Source organism: Liolophura sinensis, chromosome 10 (assembly GCF_032854445.1).
Source record: "Liolophura sinensis isolate JHLJ2023 chromosome 10, CUHK_Ljap_v2, whole genome shotgun sequence".
Lineage (NCBI taxonomy): Eukaryota > Metazoa > Mollusca > Polyplacophora > Chitonida > Chitonidae > Liolophura > Liolophura sinensis.
In genome coordinates this window covers 11,778,292-11,795,138 of record NC_088304.1, presented here as the reverse complement: position 1 = coordinate 11,795,138, position 16,847 = coordinate 11,778,292, and the positions used below count along the sequence as shown (strand labels likewise).

The 16,847-nt window shown below is 38.9% G+C and overlaps 1 protein-coding gene across 1 annotated transcript in view; it reads right to left on the bottom strand.

Moving 5' to 3' along the window:
• Positions 1–16,847, bottom strand: part of LOC135476275 (apoptosis-inducing factor 3-like) — a 54,010-nt gene that overhangs the window by 17,598 nt on the left and 19,565 nt on the right. Inside the window, exons 2-10 of the mRNA XM_064756255.1 lie at positions 15,346–15,475; positions 13,279–13,388; positions 12,140–12,249; positions 11,368–11,494; positions 10,174–10,286; positions 8,931–9,017; positions 8,541–8,632; positions 5,246–5,376; positions 2,167–2,282 (exon numbers count right to left, since the gene is read on the bottom strand). Coding sequence (XP_064612325.1) covers positions 2,167–2,282; positions 5,246–5,376; positions 8,541–8,632; positions 8,931–9,017; positions 10,174–10,286; positions 11,368–11,494; positions 12,140–12,249; positions 13,279–13,388; positions 15,346–15,413 — 954 coding nt within the window. The 5' untranslated portion in view covers positions 15,414–15,475. The remainder of the gene's footprint in view (positions 1–2,166; positions 2,283–5,245; positions 5,377–8,540; positions 8,633–8,930; positions 9,018–10,173; positions 10,287–11,367; positions 11,495–12,139; positions 12,250–13,278; positions 13,389–15,345; positions 15,476–16,847) is intronic.

Here is a 16,847-nt window from a genome sequence, read left to right as displayed (position 1 = left end):
CTTCAAAATGGGTCAACAGGATGTATCACACTATGATTTTATACTTTCAATCTATCTGATATGTCAAGTTGCATCACCATACTGCTTTAATCAAGACTGAAATGATATGTATGATATAAAAGATCCTATCATTGTTTCCCTCACATGGTTTTGCCAAACAATTAAGTCTTGAGTATTCATTGGTTAACAAGCATTGTTATTCTGTGATTAAATTCTTTTTTATTTGAATTAATCCTCGGACAGTTTCTGCTTTCTTGACTTTCTATTTTTATTTTTCTATTTTGTTGTCAGAAAAGACTTTTGTTAGAAAGTACACGTTTAAATCTGTGCAGTTACAAATGCGTCTTCTTCCTGGGAATGGTCAGATGCATATTTGTTTCTTTCTTGTATTTCTATTTTCATTTTTTCTCTGTTTATTGTAATCTGAAAAAGATGAATATTTTTCGGAAAATATATCTGTTTGATAGCTAGCCAAATAAATATTTGCTTCTTTCCTGACATTTTATGTTGATTTTTCTCTGTTTCTGAATATTTTTTCAGAAGTACGTCTGAAACAATTGGAAGGCGTCGATCGAAGTCTTAAAGGGAATATGCCTGGATGAATATTCCTGTTTATGCTGGTCAAAAGTGCAGTTCTATTCATAAGCAGAATAAAAACCAGATTATTGTCAAATAACACTTCAATAACACTTGATGTCGCCAGCAAACAACATCCACAGGTTTGGATTATAAAGTCAGGCTAAAAAAACAGGCCTCTGTAACCAAAGAACCCCAACGCCTACCGCCTGTTGCCAAAGAAACTATGTAGACAGCAGAAAACAATCAGTATACTTATACAACTGCACAGATGTATCACTGTTCTAATACACGTGCTTAATAACCACGTGTTTTAATCCACTGAGTTGATGAGCGCTGAGTGGAACACTGTACAACTTCCTCTATTAAAGTCTTAGGTGGGACTCGACCCAGGATTGATCCTGGACCTACAGCTCCCAAAGTGGACGCTCTACCAACTGTGCTATCCGGGCTGGTCAGGATGCAGAAGAAAGTGCAACTGAGACAAAAAAATGTCAAGGGAAAAAAAAAAAAAAACACGGAAGAATATCAAACCCTCTATTACTGTACATATATAAATCATATCAAATGGAAAGGGAAGTTCTAATGTGGTCAAACTAGATTTTCATCAAAATCAGACTACTGTTTATAAAGGTCACAAGATATGCATACAGGTATATAAATCCTGTAAAAATGTCTTTATTTTCCCTGAACGTATAAAACATGTGCATAATGGCAAGTATGCCGAGGCAAAAAGTGACGGCATAAATATAAACTGATACTCAAAGGGTGTACGTGTAAATCGGCACAATCACAACATAATTATGCTGACACAATTCACTATATAAATGGCAAGACCGACCCAAAAGTATGACACAGAAATAGAAATTAAACAAATGTTAGTCGAGTATATCAGTCTAGGATTTTGTCTTACGTTTTCGTTTGTATGTGATGTGTCACCCAAGTGGTGATTATTACTCAACAAAATGTCAGACGCCGATATAACTTGTCGACAGAGTCAACATAAGGCCCAATAAAAAATTACTAGTTTCCCATCAACACAATATTAGCTGGTGGATATTTTTCATTTTTTTCATTTTTTTTAAGGAAACTTGGGTCATAGAAAGAATATTCCAGATCAAAGACATGGGTTAATTGGGTCAATATAAAGTCAAAGAAGTGATTTCTTTGTGCATTTTATTTGCCGTCACTAATGAACAAAATAGTACTGATGCGGAAACAAGCTTATTTTTGTTTTGTTTTTCGTTTGACCAGGCGTAAACTTCAATATATAAAAGCACAATTTGATTTCAACTGTCATTCCTGTACATGTAATTATATACTGAAGGCCTAAAGCAAATTAAATAACTCAAACAGATTATTCAAAATAAACTAATCCTTTTGATCATATTATATATTAAATATAATTCATATGGTTAAATGAAAACCCATCAAGTACATGAGAACTATTTCAAACCACCACGACTACAGTAATTTCATGAAGGTGTCAAGCATTCAAGTCTTAAAGTTACCAAGAGTCAGATTTGAACTCTCGACCATAATTACTCTTACTGGCGGGTGCATATGGGAGAGAAAGCTTTGCTGTACTACCTTCTGCAGAGCAGTTCCCACTTTGTCCCCCAAGACAGTTTGGAAGGGTAGGGCGATGATGTCAACCACTGTGATAGAGGCCGCTTGACTAGCCAGACTGGAAGCTACTTCCATCCCTAGGGGGAGACAATGCGACACATGCAGACCCGTGTGGGTGACAGAGACTTACATCACACAGCATGCCAGGTAAAGTTTTCATGTATATATGCATACTTCCACAGTTATCTAACGTGTGTATCGAACAGCAGTTGGATATTACTGTTTGCTCGGCCATGACTGTTCTTATAACTCCAAGAAAAATGAACGACCATCTGCAGGTTGCTGCCAGACCATCTGCAGGTTGCTGCCAGACCGTCTAACATATGGCCAGAGAGGAAGCCAGCGTGAGCTTGACTTGAACTCACAGGGACTGCATTGGTGAGAGGCTCCTGGGTCATTATGCTTAGCTAGCGTGCTAACCAACTGAGCCACGGAGGCCCCTATTTAATATAATGATTAGGCCTTACAAGTATAAGGAGTGGTTCGCCTGCTAGTGTAGCACAATGTCCAAGGAGCCTCTCACCAATGTGACTGCTGTGAGTTCAAGTCCAGCTTATGCGTGCTTCTTCTTCAGCCGTAAGAGGTCTGTCAGCAACCTGCAGATGGTTATGGTGGGTTTTTCCCCATGCACTGCCTGATTTCTTCCTAACATAATGCTGGCCATATAAGTGAAATCTTCAGTACGGGGTAAAATAAACCACTTAAGTATAGGGATCACAGGAAATAAATATTGCTAATCCATTACAATGCCCAGATACGAAAAATGTTCACTATAGTCTTCTGGTTTATGTATTCTTTCTTATTAAAGTCCGGTCTTTAATAATAGCTCTCTAGTTTTTTATTCTCATTGCAACTGAACTGATATTGACCGGTATGATTGCAGACTCCAATTCCATCAGCCTGATAGTTTGTAAAATATACGAATTACTTGTCACTTCTATCTTGTATGTTTTATCTGTAAATGTATTGTGATTGTAACAGCTGCATAATGTTCATTGCGTGCCTCGCTATGTTTGTAAATATACAAACGCTCGGTGCGTTGTTTGTTGTCAATTCTGTACATACCACTCGCTCTCGAGCTGTGCGCCCTAAAGTCAAACAATGATGTATACATCGGGAATTAGTTTACGGTAAGAGCTGAACTGCTTTTGGCTAGATGGCTTGGGGGACGATGGATTGGTATTACGTATATCGAAAATATTTAATTTGATTTGTGTGATTTGTTTTAATGGCTAACAGGTAAGATTGGCCTCACTGGCAACGTTCCAAAATTCCTGTCATAGCAGACGGGATAGATCTAAGCTGGGGAGTCCCAGAAGAGATGGCACGGCTTAGAACACGAAAATGAATGTGTTCACGCAGGAGAAAGAAGTACACTTTAATATTTTCGGCCTGGCCAGCCAGTTACCCCCAGCGAAATTTACAGTGGCCAGCTTCCAGGGCAATCAGAGATCGTTATTCAGAGGGCTATGGCAGATGTGGTCAAGGTTCACGATTTGCAAGCCCTCGCGCAGGGAATACAGAAATTGGTGGTGTCTGTTCAACAGGATCTGGCGACAAGGAAGGTACACCAGACCCAAAGGCAGCTGAATCGTCTTACTGCTACCAGTGAAAATAAACGAATTGGTTGGTGAGGGTATTCCTGTTAGTTCGCTTTGAGATCGTCAAATATACTGAAATTTTCCCATCTTGCAGTTTGACAAAGCTATACTTATTGCACATTCTGATAGACTAAAGCCAATTTGGAGGCATAGCAGTCGACCAATCAATGAGACAGCTGAAGCAGCAGGAGCGAGAGGCAAGCACAGAGCCTTACTGGTCAAGAGCTAGTGCATGTTTACAAGAATTTATGGTTGATTGTGTAATAGACTTCCCTTTTATAAGCTGTTAAAATCATATTGTGTATGTTAAGATGAGGAGTTCTAGTGCTTTCTTATATATAAACACATTTTACGTTTGCTGTAATATTGTTTTCTATCAAAGTATGGAGAAGAGTGCAACACTGTTTTTATTGCAAAATCAAAAATCAGAAAAGGAAAGTGTACCAAAGGAAGAAAGCCATTCAAGATACTGTAAATGCCTTTTTATTCGCGAGCATAAACTTTCGTGGATTTGGTAAGAAGACACATTTGCAGGAATCAACTTTCGCGGATCTTAACAGAATTTCTGGATAGCCGATAAACGAAAATCAAACTTCAATACAGAAACTCAAGTAATAAAACAACTCAAGCATTCAAGTAACAATGTTATCATTTAAACTTGTTTGTACCTGTAAGATGTGACAATAATTCTATACAACACAGTAATTTGATCCGACAAAGGAAGTTAATCCTCCTAAGCTTTTAATCTTTTGATGACTGTTAACTTCTATAACACGAAACCCTTACCCTCTGTGTTAGCAAATATTCGTGTCACTCACTCCTGGAGATGACGAAAGATTAAATGTGATATAAATAAATCCCACTGTTTAATTCTCATGCATCAGCAATGTGAGTGAAACTTTGAGGGAACTGTGACAGATTTGAGGAAATTTCTCAGAAATCATCATTATGAAATGGAAGTTAGAAGTGCGGAAACCCCCGAGCGATGTATGTACAAATTATCGACTTGCAGGTTTTGTCAAAGCCGGAAAACATCCAAATTAGGTATTTCTAATTAACGTGTTTGAAAAAGTATTAGAACTGTAGTGCTTGTTAACGAATTTATAAATGTAATGCATGCTACATTAATAAATTACTTACATGGGTTTTATATTTGATGGTACTTAGTTTCGCAGAAATGTGTTTGCCGCGAAATCCGCGAATGTTAATACCATGCGAATAAAAAGGCATTTACAGTATTAATATTAAAAACGGAAGAGCAAGAAGTTGGTTAGAAACCTACAAGTAAGCATCACTACATGGAACCAATTTACTTTAACATTAGGCACACATTCTCATATTCATCAACAGAGCACTTAGTGATCAACAAAACAGATCCACACAACATTAAAAAGAGTGAAAGGAGCCCAAAAAGTATAACAAAATTCAAAACAACTTACCAATAAATGAAGATCCGATTATGACAACATTTTTCCCTGCCGCCTCAGATGCGATGTAGTTAGCGTCCTTGGGAGTTCTCAACAAACACACATTCTTCAAGTCCTTTCCTGGGACAGGAAGTGTTCTCGGCCTAAGATAAAGGGGTGAATATTTATTTACTTATATATTTATTCATTTGAACTACCATGTTAAGGATGTAGAACTGTAATGTTAGGGATGTAGAACTGCCATGTTAAAAATGTAAAACTGCCATGTTAAGGATGTAATACTAAGGATGTAATACTGCCATGTTAAGGATGTAATACTAAGGATGTAATACTAAGGATGTAATACTAAGGATGTAATACTAAGGATGTAATACTGCCATGTTAAGGATGTAGAACTACCATGTTAAGGATGTAGAACTACCATGTTAAGGATGGAACACAGCCATGTTAAGGATGAAATACAGCAATGTTAAGGGTGATTCATTCATTCAGTTATTTTATTTGTAATAGTTAAAGGATTTCACTACATGGGTCACACCAGGATTTGAACTTGCATCTCAGGGAAGCTAACAGGAAATTCCCACTAGCTACTGCTAGTATAAGCATTGAAAGGCTGCACCTGTTACACTCCTCCCCACTTAAATCCTTCCCCTCTCCCAAGTCACACCCACATTCACAGACCCAAAGCCCCACGCTTCTTGGAACCTGTTAGGTCACAGCACCTGTACAATGGTTGAAGGATTACACTACGTGGGTCACACCAGGATTCAAACTCGGGTCTCGATGGCCGAAGTCCAGGGCTCTACCACCTGAGCTAACGGGAAGTACCAGTGTAATGGTTGAAGGATTTCACTACGTGGGTCACACCAGGATTCAAACTCGGGTCTCGGAAGTCCAGCGCTCTACCACCTGAGCTAACGGGAAGTTCACTCTGGTTGCCGCTAGTAGAAGCACTGAAAGGCTGCGCCCATTACATATTATCTGAGTTTATTAAAGGCTGTTAAGTACAGAATATGTTAGTTTAGAAAGAAGGTCAAAAATGAGAACAATTTCACCATGCACCACCCTCCTCCTCATATCTGTCTAACCTGCTGACTTAAAGCTGTAGCCAAACTAGTGGGAGCTGGATTTGAACCTGAAACTGTTTGGTCATGACTGACTGATGCTGAAAAGTGCAAAAGCAGGCAGAATCTAGAGGAAAATTTCACATTCGACTAAATACCTATCTGACCTCCTGACAGAAAAGGTTGGTGAAGGATGGATTGATCTTTTTGAGAAAAGTTTGAGAAATGAGTGTTAGGAGTTCTCACCTTCCTCCTGTGGCCAGCACTGAAAAGGTGTTGGGGAGCACACTACCATTACCAAACTTCACAGATTTGAGAAAAGTTTGAGAAATGAGTGTTATAAGTTCTCACCTTCCTCCTGTGGCCAGCACTGAAAAAGTGTTGGGGAGCACACTACCATTACCAAACTTCACAGATTTGAGAATAGTTTGAGAAATGAGTGATACAAGTTCTCACCTTCCTCCTGTGGCCAGCACCAAAGAAGTGTATGGGAGCACACTACCATTACCAAACTTCACAGATTTAAGAAATGTTTGAGGAATGAGAGTGTTAGGAGTTCTCACCTTCCTCCTGTGGCCAGCACCAAAAAAGTGTACGGGAGCACACTACCATTACCAAACTTCACAGATTTGAGAATAGTTTGAGAAATGAGTGTTAGGAGTTCTCACCTTCCTCCTGTGGCCAGCACTGAAAAAGTGTACGGGAGCACACTACCATTACCAAACTTCACAGATTTGAGAAATGTTTGAGAAATGAGTGTTAGGAGTTCTCACCTTCCTCCAGTGGCCAGCACCAAAAAAGTGTAGGGGAGCTCACTACCATTACCAAACTTCACAGATTTGAGAAATGTTTGAGAAATGAGTGTTAGGAGTTCTCACCTTCCTCCTGTGGCCAGCACTGAAAAAGTGTACGGGAGCACACTACCATTACCAAACTTCACAGATTTGAGAATAGTTTCAGAAATGAGTGATATAAGTTCTCACCTTCCTCCTGTGGCCAGCACTGAAAAAGTGTACGGGAGCACACTACCATTACCAAACTTCACAGATTTGAGAAAAGTTTGAGAAATGAGTGTTATAAGTTCTCACCTTCCTCCTGTGGCCAGCACTGAAAAAGTGTACAGGAGCTCACTACCATTACCAAACTTCACAGATTTGAGAAATGTTTAAGGAATGAGTGTTAAGAGTTCTCACCTTCCTCCTGTGGCCAGCACTGAAAAAGTGTAGGGGAGTTAACTACCATTACCAAACTTCACAGATTTGAGAAAAGTTTGAGGAATGAGTGTTAGCAGTTCTCACCTTCCTCCTGTGGCCAGCACTGAAAAAGTGTAGGGGAGCTCACTACCATTACCAAACTTCACAGATTTGAGAAATGTTTGAGAAATGAGTGCTATAAGTTCCCACCTTCCTCCTGTGGCCAGCACTGAAAAAGTGTTGGGGAGCTCACTACCATTACCAAACTTCACAGATTTGAGAAATGTTTGAGAAATGAGTGTTAGGAGTTCTCACCTTCCTCCTGTGGCCAGCACCGAAAAAGTGTACGGGAGCACACTACCATTACCAAACTTCACAGATTTGAGAAAAGTTTGAGAAATGAGTGTTATAAGTTCTCACATTCCTCCCGTGGCCAGCACCAAAGAAGTGTATGGGAGCACACTACCATTACCAAACTTCACAGATTTGAGAAATGTTTGAGAAATGAGTGTTAGGAGTTCTCACCTTCCTCCTGTGGCCAGCACTAAAAAAGTGTTGGGGAGCACACTACCATTACCAAACTTCACAGATTTGAGAAAAGTTTGAGAAATGAGTGTTATAAGTTCTCACCTTCCTCCTGTGGCTAGCACTGAAAAAGTGTTGGGGAGCTCACTACCATTACCAAACTTCACAGATTTGAGAAATGTTTGAGAAATGAGTGCTATAAGTTCCCACCTTCCTCCTGTGGCCAGCACTGAAAAAGTGTTGGGGAGCTCACTACCATTACCAAACTTCACAGATTTGAGAAATGTTTGAGAAATGAGTGTTAGGAGTTCTCACCTTCCTCCTGTGGCCAGCACTGAAAAAGTGTAGGGGAGCACACTACCATTACCAAACTTCACAGATTTGAGAAAAGTTTGAGAAATGAGCGTCAGGAGTTCTCACCTTCCTCCTGTGGCCAGCACCAAAGAAGTGTACCGGAGCAAACTACCATCGCTGAACTTCACAGATTTGAGAAAAGTTTAAGAAATGAGTGTTATAAGTTCTCACCTTCCTCCTGTGGCCAGCACCAAAGAAGTATATGGGAGCACACTACCATCGCTAAACTTCACAGATTTACCAGATGTATCCACAGAAACAGCCTGAAAAGAACAAATGAGGAGAGTGCAAATTACTGCAGTCCAAAAATCATGAGCAATTTCCAGGCAAATGGCAAGGTAAAAACACTTGTATTTTCATGTACTCTGGTCGTTTGATTCATAAACTTTCAGGCGAGTTCATAACTTTACAGTCTAACAAGTGATAATGTTAACAGATAGAATGTTAAAATACTTGCAACCAATAAAAAGAATCGCAGGCTTTAAAAAAAAAAAACTAACTTATTAAGTTACAGCTTAAAAGTATACTTGTTTTCACACAAAAAATGCATAGTGATTTTACCTCCTTGTTTGTTTGAATGTCAATATCGTAAGATTCGTAAAAATCCTTTGATCTCAGCGCAATAGCATCAGCTGTTGTGCTCATTGCCTATGTGAAGAAACAGATAAAACAAACATGTACATAATACACTGCATGGACCTACCGTCATTCTTTAAACTTCTGACATGTTTGCCAGAAACATGGTGAAGGTGTTTATTCAAGCCTATTCTGACTGGCAAAATTATAGTTTTGTGAAGCCCTGACACTGGCCAATGCAACCAATGTAGTTTTGTCTCCAAAGTAAAAATGTGCCTAAATTGGTCTAAAAGTTGCTCTTTATGCGAAAAGGTTGAGCAATTATGGTATTCACTTTCAGTTAAATAAAGTGAATGGAAAGTATACAGTCTGAATTGGAACCTGGAGTGGTGAATTACTATCATACTGGGGAACTTTTCCACAGGTGACTGACAGATATACATTCCATACTGAAGTACATGTCTACATGTGTGCAATTTGTACATTACAAACAAACTGTCTTCACCAAGGCTGTGATGGATTGATTGATTTATTTATATATTTATTGGATTGGTGTTTTAAGCAGTGTTCAAAAACATTTCCCTTATACGACGTAGTGGGGGGGGGGGGCAGAGTTATGGTGAGAGGAAACCCACAACCATCTGCAGGTTGCTGGAAGGCTGCGTACTGAACTTGCACCTTTTGTGTCCTAACGATTCCCAACAAACTTAAGTCCCTAATGAAATAAAGTCTGCAGAAGAGCCTGCATTCGAACACGCCATGGAGGTCTAACGGGAGAGATAGGTTTTCAGGTCTTTAAAAAAATCTCATTGTTATGAACCTTGGGCTGGCATAAAATTATGCATCTCGAGGGCAGCCCGATTTACCCTATTAAAAAGTCCCTATCTTTTTCAGTTAATTTTATTTATTTATCTGATTGGTGTTTACGCCGTACTCAAGAATATTTCACTTATATGACGGCGGCCAGCATTAGGGTGGGTGGAAATCGGGCAGAGCCTGGGGGAAACACACGACCATCCGTTGCTGACGGTCCCAGGTAGGGCCAGAGAGGAAGCCGGCATGAGCTAGACTTGAACTCGCAGTGACCGCACTGGTGACCTTTTAAATTAATAGCCAGAGCAAAAACCAACCTAGACTATTTTTTTTTCTGACAGGTTTGGGTAAAAAATAGTTTTTGAAGGACTGCCTCAGAATAGTGTGTACACATTCAGTGGCAAACAATTCACACCTTGCTCAGTTTGATTCTGTCATATGGCAAACATTCTTCTTTGGTGGCCAGAGTTATCTTACCCTTGAAACCGTTTTGCCGGAGGGTTTCAGCACATGCAACAGAAGCTGGGCCTGTCAACAAGTGAGCGCAAGATTCAGCCACAGTTAACATTAACTGGAAGACTTTTTTCATTTCAGTCCCTATTATTTTAACAGTTCTTAATATTTTCAATGGGTACACAGCTGCAAGATAAGGGCCTATCATATTTTGGGATGATATTACTGAAACACCTCTCCTACATAAAAACATACTTCATCAGAATGCAATATTCAATAAAACACCCTGGCTTCCTCTCGGCCGTGGGTGGGATGGTCTACCAGCAACCTGCAGAGGGTCGTGGCTTTTCCCAGGGCTCTGCCTGGTTTCCTCCCACCACGTTTGCCGCTGTTGTTTAAGTGAAATGTTCTTGAGTACAGCGTAAAACACCAATCAAATAAATAAATAAATCAATACAACACATTCATAAATGTGCCTCCCAAATTTTTCACCACTTTGTTGTTGCGTACATCTGTACACATACACGGGCTTGCTTTCCAATGTTACGGTAAAGAAACGTTTAGATTTTGTTTCTGGTTTTGCACGCTAAGTATGGTTGTCAAGTTATGGGCACATTTTAAAACGTAGGATATTCCCTGTTTCCTTCCAGAATAAAACTGGTCGCCGCAGGTCCATCCGCAGGCTGGTGACCTGCAGTGCTTAAGTTCCTTAATTACTATGAGGTTGTGACTGTCACTGTAGTAGTGACTCATATACAGGCATTGTATCATGTATAATGGAAGCCCAAAAAGAAAACACTATTCAAATGATTTTCTTCAGGAAATTTTCATCCATGAATCAACCCTTATGATGTTGAGGTTTGTTTCTACACACGCACATGCAGACAGTACAGACTGGAAAAGCTGTTACGATGGCTTTACATACTCCAAAATTTAATTAGCAATAGCAGATAAAATATGTACAGGTAGCTCTGCCAATATAGAAACAAGACACTTTTCTTCTACAAAAAGGTGCATGTATTACTAATTCAACATGTTTAAATTTCCTCATCCAATGATCAACACCCCTCTTAGAATCGTGTGGAAAGGCATTGCTCATCAGCTAAACTGTGTTGTGTTTGGTTGAAGTTTTGCAGACTCAGCAGCTTTGACTTACCTCCTCCAATGATAAGCACTGTCTTGGAGTCTGATGGGGAAGCACGGCACATTGGTTTAATTCTCTTGTGATTGGACAAACTGGTCTTGTCTGCAGTAACTTTAACCTTCCCATCTGATACCTCAACCTGGATGATAACAAAAAAAAGATTAATAATAATAAACTTAAAAAAAGATATACATTCAAAGAGAGATTACTCTCTAGTATCTACATAAAAATCAAAGCGTTTTTTCACAACAGGAAATCCTTTTGTCATCCTGATTTAATGTGCGAATATTTACTGTGAGACAATAAATTTCCACATTGCCAGGATACTTTTTTTGTATGAGAAAACTTGAAAAACCGTATTTCACCCGAAGTCTGGTATGAAAATTGCACTTTTAAAGGCACAAAAAGGTGTTAAAAAGTGTACATGTAATTAACTTTTTTAAAAAAAAATTAATGGTTTTACACATGAGGATAAATAAATGAGAATCACTACTAAAATGAGCCAGTTGAAAAATGTGCGAAAATCTGCAGACACAACTAACAAAATTTATCTTGTGAGTGAGGTTACTAAAACTGTTGCTGTGGCTTAGCCAATTATAAAATGCACTCCGCTCTCCTTCTTCAGGCTGTCAGTAGATGTATAAGCTTGGGGATTGGCCAAAAATTATCACAAGACCAATATAGTGATTGAGTTAAAGAAATTATCTTGCTTTCCTTAAAAAATGAAGCCACTCTCCTATGAATTACTTCACCAATATGTCTATGTACAGGTAATGTACCTCACCTCAAACTTTTGTAAGCTATCCAGCCCAGGATATTCCTCGATGTCTCCAGTTTTCACATTAAAGCAAGCACCATGCCAAGGGCAGCGAACTCTGTCATTACAGAGGGCACCTGCAGGTATGGTACAATATTATATACATGTAGATGTTCACATGAGATAGACTTCAGTGTAGTATGTGTCAAACGACAATAAACATAATGATACTGTTAGCAATAAGGCTGAAACATCTACTCATTAAATTTTTTCATGTAATGTTTATAAGTTCAGAGTTTCTTCTGATTGTGGCAAGGATGCAAAATTTATACAGAACAATACTTTGATGTTAATTCCGGATAAGAGTCAACTTCACTCCGTAATTTTGTTGTCATAATAATACGCTGCAACCCAACAAAAAATCTTTGACTGTGACAAAACAGCATTCACAACTAATTCTTTAATATACCTGCACAATACAGGTATATGGAGCGCAGAATGGACATACAGGTGGTGAAAGGGATTCTTTATCATATGCTTTTAAAGGTACATTTTCAACGCTTTGACTAAAACCACTTGAAATGCATAAAGGCCGCATCCTCTTTTTTTTTTTGCTTGACTGATGATTTTTTGTTGTGGCTTTGAACATTTTTCAATTGCCTGTTTGTAGCACAAATGCTTTCTCCTCACAGAGTACGAGCTGACATACATATTTGTAGCCAAGTGCAAATTTCAAACTGCCCTCCAAACACACGTAAATAAACATGTACAATTTATTTATATATTTGACTGGTGTTGTACGCTGTACTCAAGAATATTTCACTTAACATATGATTTTCACTTCCACAGAGGTGGTTAGTTTTCTGGGTTGAGGAAACTTGAATGCTCAGCATAAACCATTCACCTCTGGCAAGTTACTGACAAACTTTCTCTGTGTGAGGAGCATATCATATACTATACGCACACAATCTTGGCAGAGGAAATGTTGTTCAACCATTACTAGACAACAATGACCCAATGAACATAATCAGTGGATTGTTGTAACAAAGGAACCAGTGTATTTATATATATATATATATATATATATATATATATATATATATATGTATATACATATGCTCACATTTCCTTTAGTTTTAAGTATCATATATTGTACAGTATGGTACCTTTGCTCAGTGGCGCCCCGTAGTGGGTACACTTTGCTGACACGGCATAGTACTGTCCCCCTGACCGTACCAGTAGGGCTTTCCCTTCCCCAACTTCCACGTCACGCATCCTACAAAATATACATTTATTTACTTATTGGATTGGTGTTTTACGTCATACTCAAGAATATTTCACTTATAAGATGGCGACCAGCATTATGGTGGGAGGAAACTGGGCAGAGCCCGGGGGAAACCCATGACCATCCGCAGGTTGCTGGAGGACCTTCCCACTTACAGTGAGAACAAAATATACAAATACTACGGGTGTATTCCATAATTTTCAACATTTTCTCTCAAATTTGGCAAAGAAAAAAAAAGCAATTCACATTTTTCCCAGTCCAGCCAGTAAGAATATCATCGTGCTTTTCAAACAAACTAAAAGCATCTTTTTAAGATGAAAAAAAGCTCTAAGAACAAGTTAATATAGTCACTGATGAAATAATTATGTCCATAAATTACATATATAATATTTCACTTTATAATTTATCACACAATGGGGTCAGGATTATGGGAAACTGAAATCCCCAATCAGTTCTCAAAGGAAAATAACCATTGCATCTATTTTATTGACGAATAAAAACTACTATTCAATTAGTCAAAATACTAAGATATCAGTTAACGTTATCCAACTTACAATGCATATCTGTTATTCACCTGAATGAGTTTGGCCTTCAACCTGCCAGCTTACAACATCTGCTAGCTCGCTTTCCCTTGACCGGCAACATAACCTTTATGCCTTTCCCAGTTCATGTTTCTATTAATTTATTTGATTGGTATTTTATGCTGTACTCAAGAATATTGCACCTATACAATGGCAGCCGGTATAAATTATGCAGGGACAAAATTTCATCATAAAGATGCAACATTTATAAAAATAGAATTTACAACAGAAACAGATACATGTAACGTTGTAGACGTTGCGCTACATTAAAGTGAACATAAAGTCAGCCACTAAATCTGAATTGTTTAATAAAGTAGTATTCCAGAAATGTTATAAAAGTATTTTTAAAAATTCTGCACCACTTGTAAACAAAATAAATAGCAAAAAAATCGTCAGAGGTTAGCCACTCATTTTGGCGACGCCATTTCTGCCATGTTACAGCTATCTTGAGTGACGTCACAAAAGCTTGGAGCTCTCCCGTACCATCGGTATTAAACGATGTGACAATGAGAAAATACAGACAAAAACGCCTGATGCCCAACCAAAGAGTGTCACCTCTGTTCTGTATTCAAGTGTTTCTTTCAGTTTGGCGCTCAGTCAGGGCGATATTCGTGGACACAAGCGTCATGTTTCAGCGGCCACGAATTCGGCCTAGATGGCTGTACCGAGTTTAGGGAATTTACCGAATATACCAGAACCTTCTGACTGATAACAGGCCGTTTTATTCAGATTTTGGGAGGATATTTTTGTAAATAAATCTGACTTTGCTAACAAAATATAATGCAAAGTCATAATAGTTTTCTTTTCTTTAGGCAATGACTCTCCTGAGGCGATTTTCTTGCCAGCTCACACTGAGAAGTTAACTGCAGTGTCCTGCCCGCATTGTGACATGGGCAGCCATTCTCAGTTCCTTGCTCATAAATGTGTACTCCAAAATGCATCAGTTTAACAGTTAAACTAATGGCAAAATCCAATTTATTGCATCGATATCTGTCTCTATAAGTCTACTGTCTTTAAGTCTACTATTTCTGTCTACCAGAAGAAACCACAGTGACAATAGACAGCCAATTATCCCGCGATGCTTTCGGCACTTTCGGCTTCCACAGCATGGCTACTCGGAGTGAATTGTCCGTCAGTGCCATATCCCCAATACTGAACTTCGTCTTCTTGGCTTTCAAATCTTTATAGAATTTTTTAAATATTTTTCTTTGATAACCGTGTGCTATATCCTTTCGTCTATGTACAATAGTGGCCGAATTTACATTCACTTTAAATTTTGATCTGATGCAACATTGGTTTGATGTCCTGATTTACAACATCTCATGAAATATAAGAATCAGTCTCTACCAAAATTAATTATCCCTTACTCGCCATCCTTGAGATCGCCGACATCGCAGACAACTTGTGTGATTCTCTCCCCTGACTGTGACGACATAGTGGCTGTGGTGACTGATGTTCTGCTTTCTTCGGCTTGACTGTATCGAGTTGCAACGATGCCTGCAACATTGTAACAACAGGCAAGTATGAGCAGTTTGATCAGTTGTTAACTTAATAGTGTATGTCACAACGTGTCTCTACAAAACAGAAGCAAATTTTATGTCTTCCATCTGTTTAAATATCAATACCTATAAATGTACATGTACATGCGTTAATAACATTTATATCACATCTGTCATGTCTGTATTTATTTAATTATCTGATTTGTGTTTTACGCCATACTCAAGAACCTTTCACTTATACGACGGCCACCAGCATTATTGTGGAAGGAAACTGGGCAGAACCCAGGGGAACCCACAACCATCCACAGGTTGCTGGTTGACCTTCCCACACACGGCCAGAGAGGAAGTCAGCATGGGCTGTACTTGAACTCACAGCGACTGCATTGGTGAGAGGCTCCTGGGTCATTATGCTGCTCTAGCGCTCTAACCAACTGAGCCATGGAGGACCCCTCGTGTCTGTAGTTCAAATGCATGAACATCAATTATCACTCAGCAGTTTCCATATCCTGTCTACACGCATGCATGCTTTGTTTTTGTTGTATGTGTTACTTTTTTTTTATCAGTGACTACAAATTGTGGCTATACAAGTCTGTTGCCATGGAAACTCTGAAAATCATGGAAAACTACATTTTAAATACATTAATTACCAACAATTCACACACAAGTTAATCCCCCTGAGAACCTGAATTTCACAAGAATATCATTAAAGGGAATTAGTGAATCGGAGACACTCTGCCGGTAAATGTAGCTCCAGGCAGTTGGGAACAGATCAACCATGTACATTGTACAAAGAGAAAAGAATATTAAAGAGAAAAATGCCTGCCTGGACAACCCACATGCTATGGGCTTATTGAAGCATGTAAACATTATTTGCGAAATGATATAGACCAACATGCACACGTACATGTGCATCTTGAGTGCATATGTACTGTGCACAAAAGTCAGTGTCCTATTATAAAGACATCCAGATACATGCAGATACCCTTACATACATAAGGTGTACACCTCAGGGGGAGGTACAGATGAGGCGTATATGGGGTTACTCCCCCTATATTGTCTGAGGTGCACTGTACCTCAAGTACACCCCAGTCATATGCTGCCTATCCCTCATATGTACCTCAGGAAAAAATCAACACTTAGAACATGTACCTCAGGTACACCTTAGAAACTTTGAGATTTTTTAAACAGTTTTTCAGTGTGAGGCAATGTATCTCAAATACACCTCAGCATCTTTGAAAAAAACTCAACACTTAGAACATGTACCTCAGGTACACCTTAGAAACTTTGAGAACTTTTGAACAATTTTTCAATGTGAGGCAATGTACCTCAAATACACCTCAGCAACTTTGAAAAAAATTCAACACTTAGAA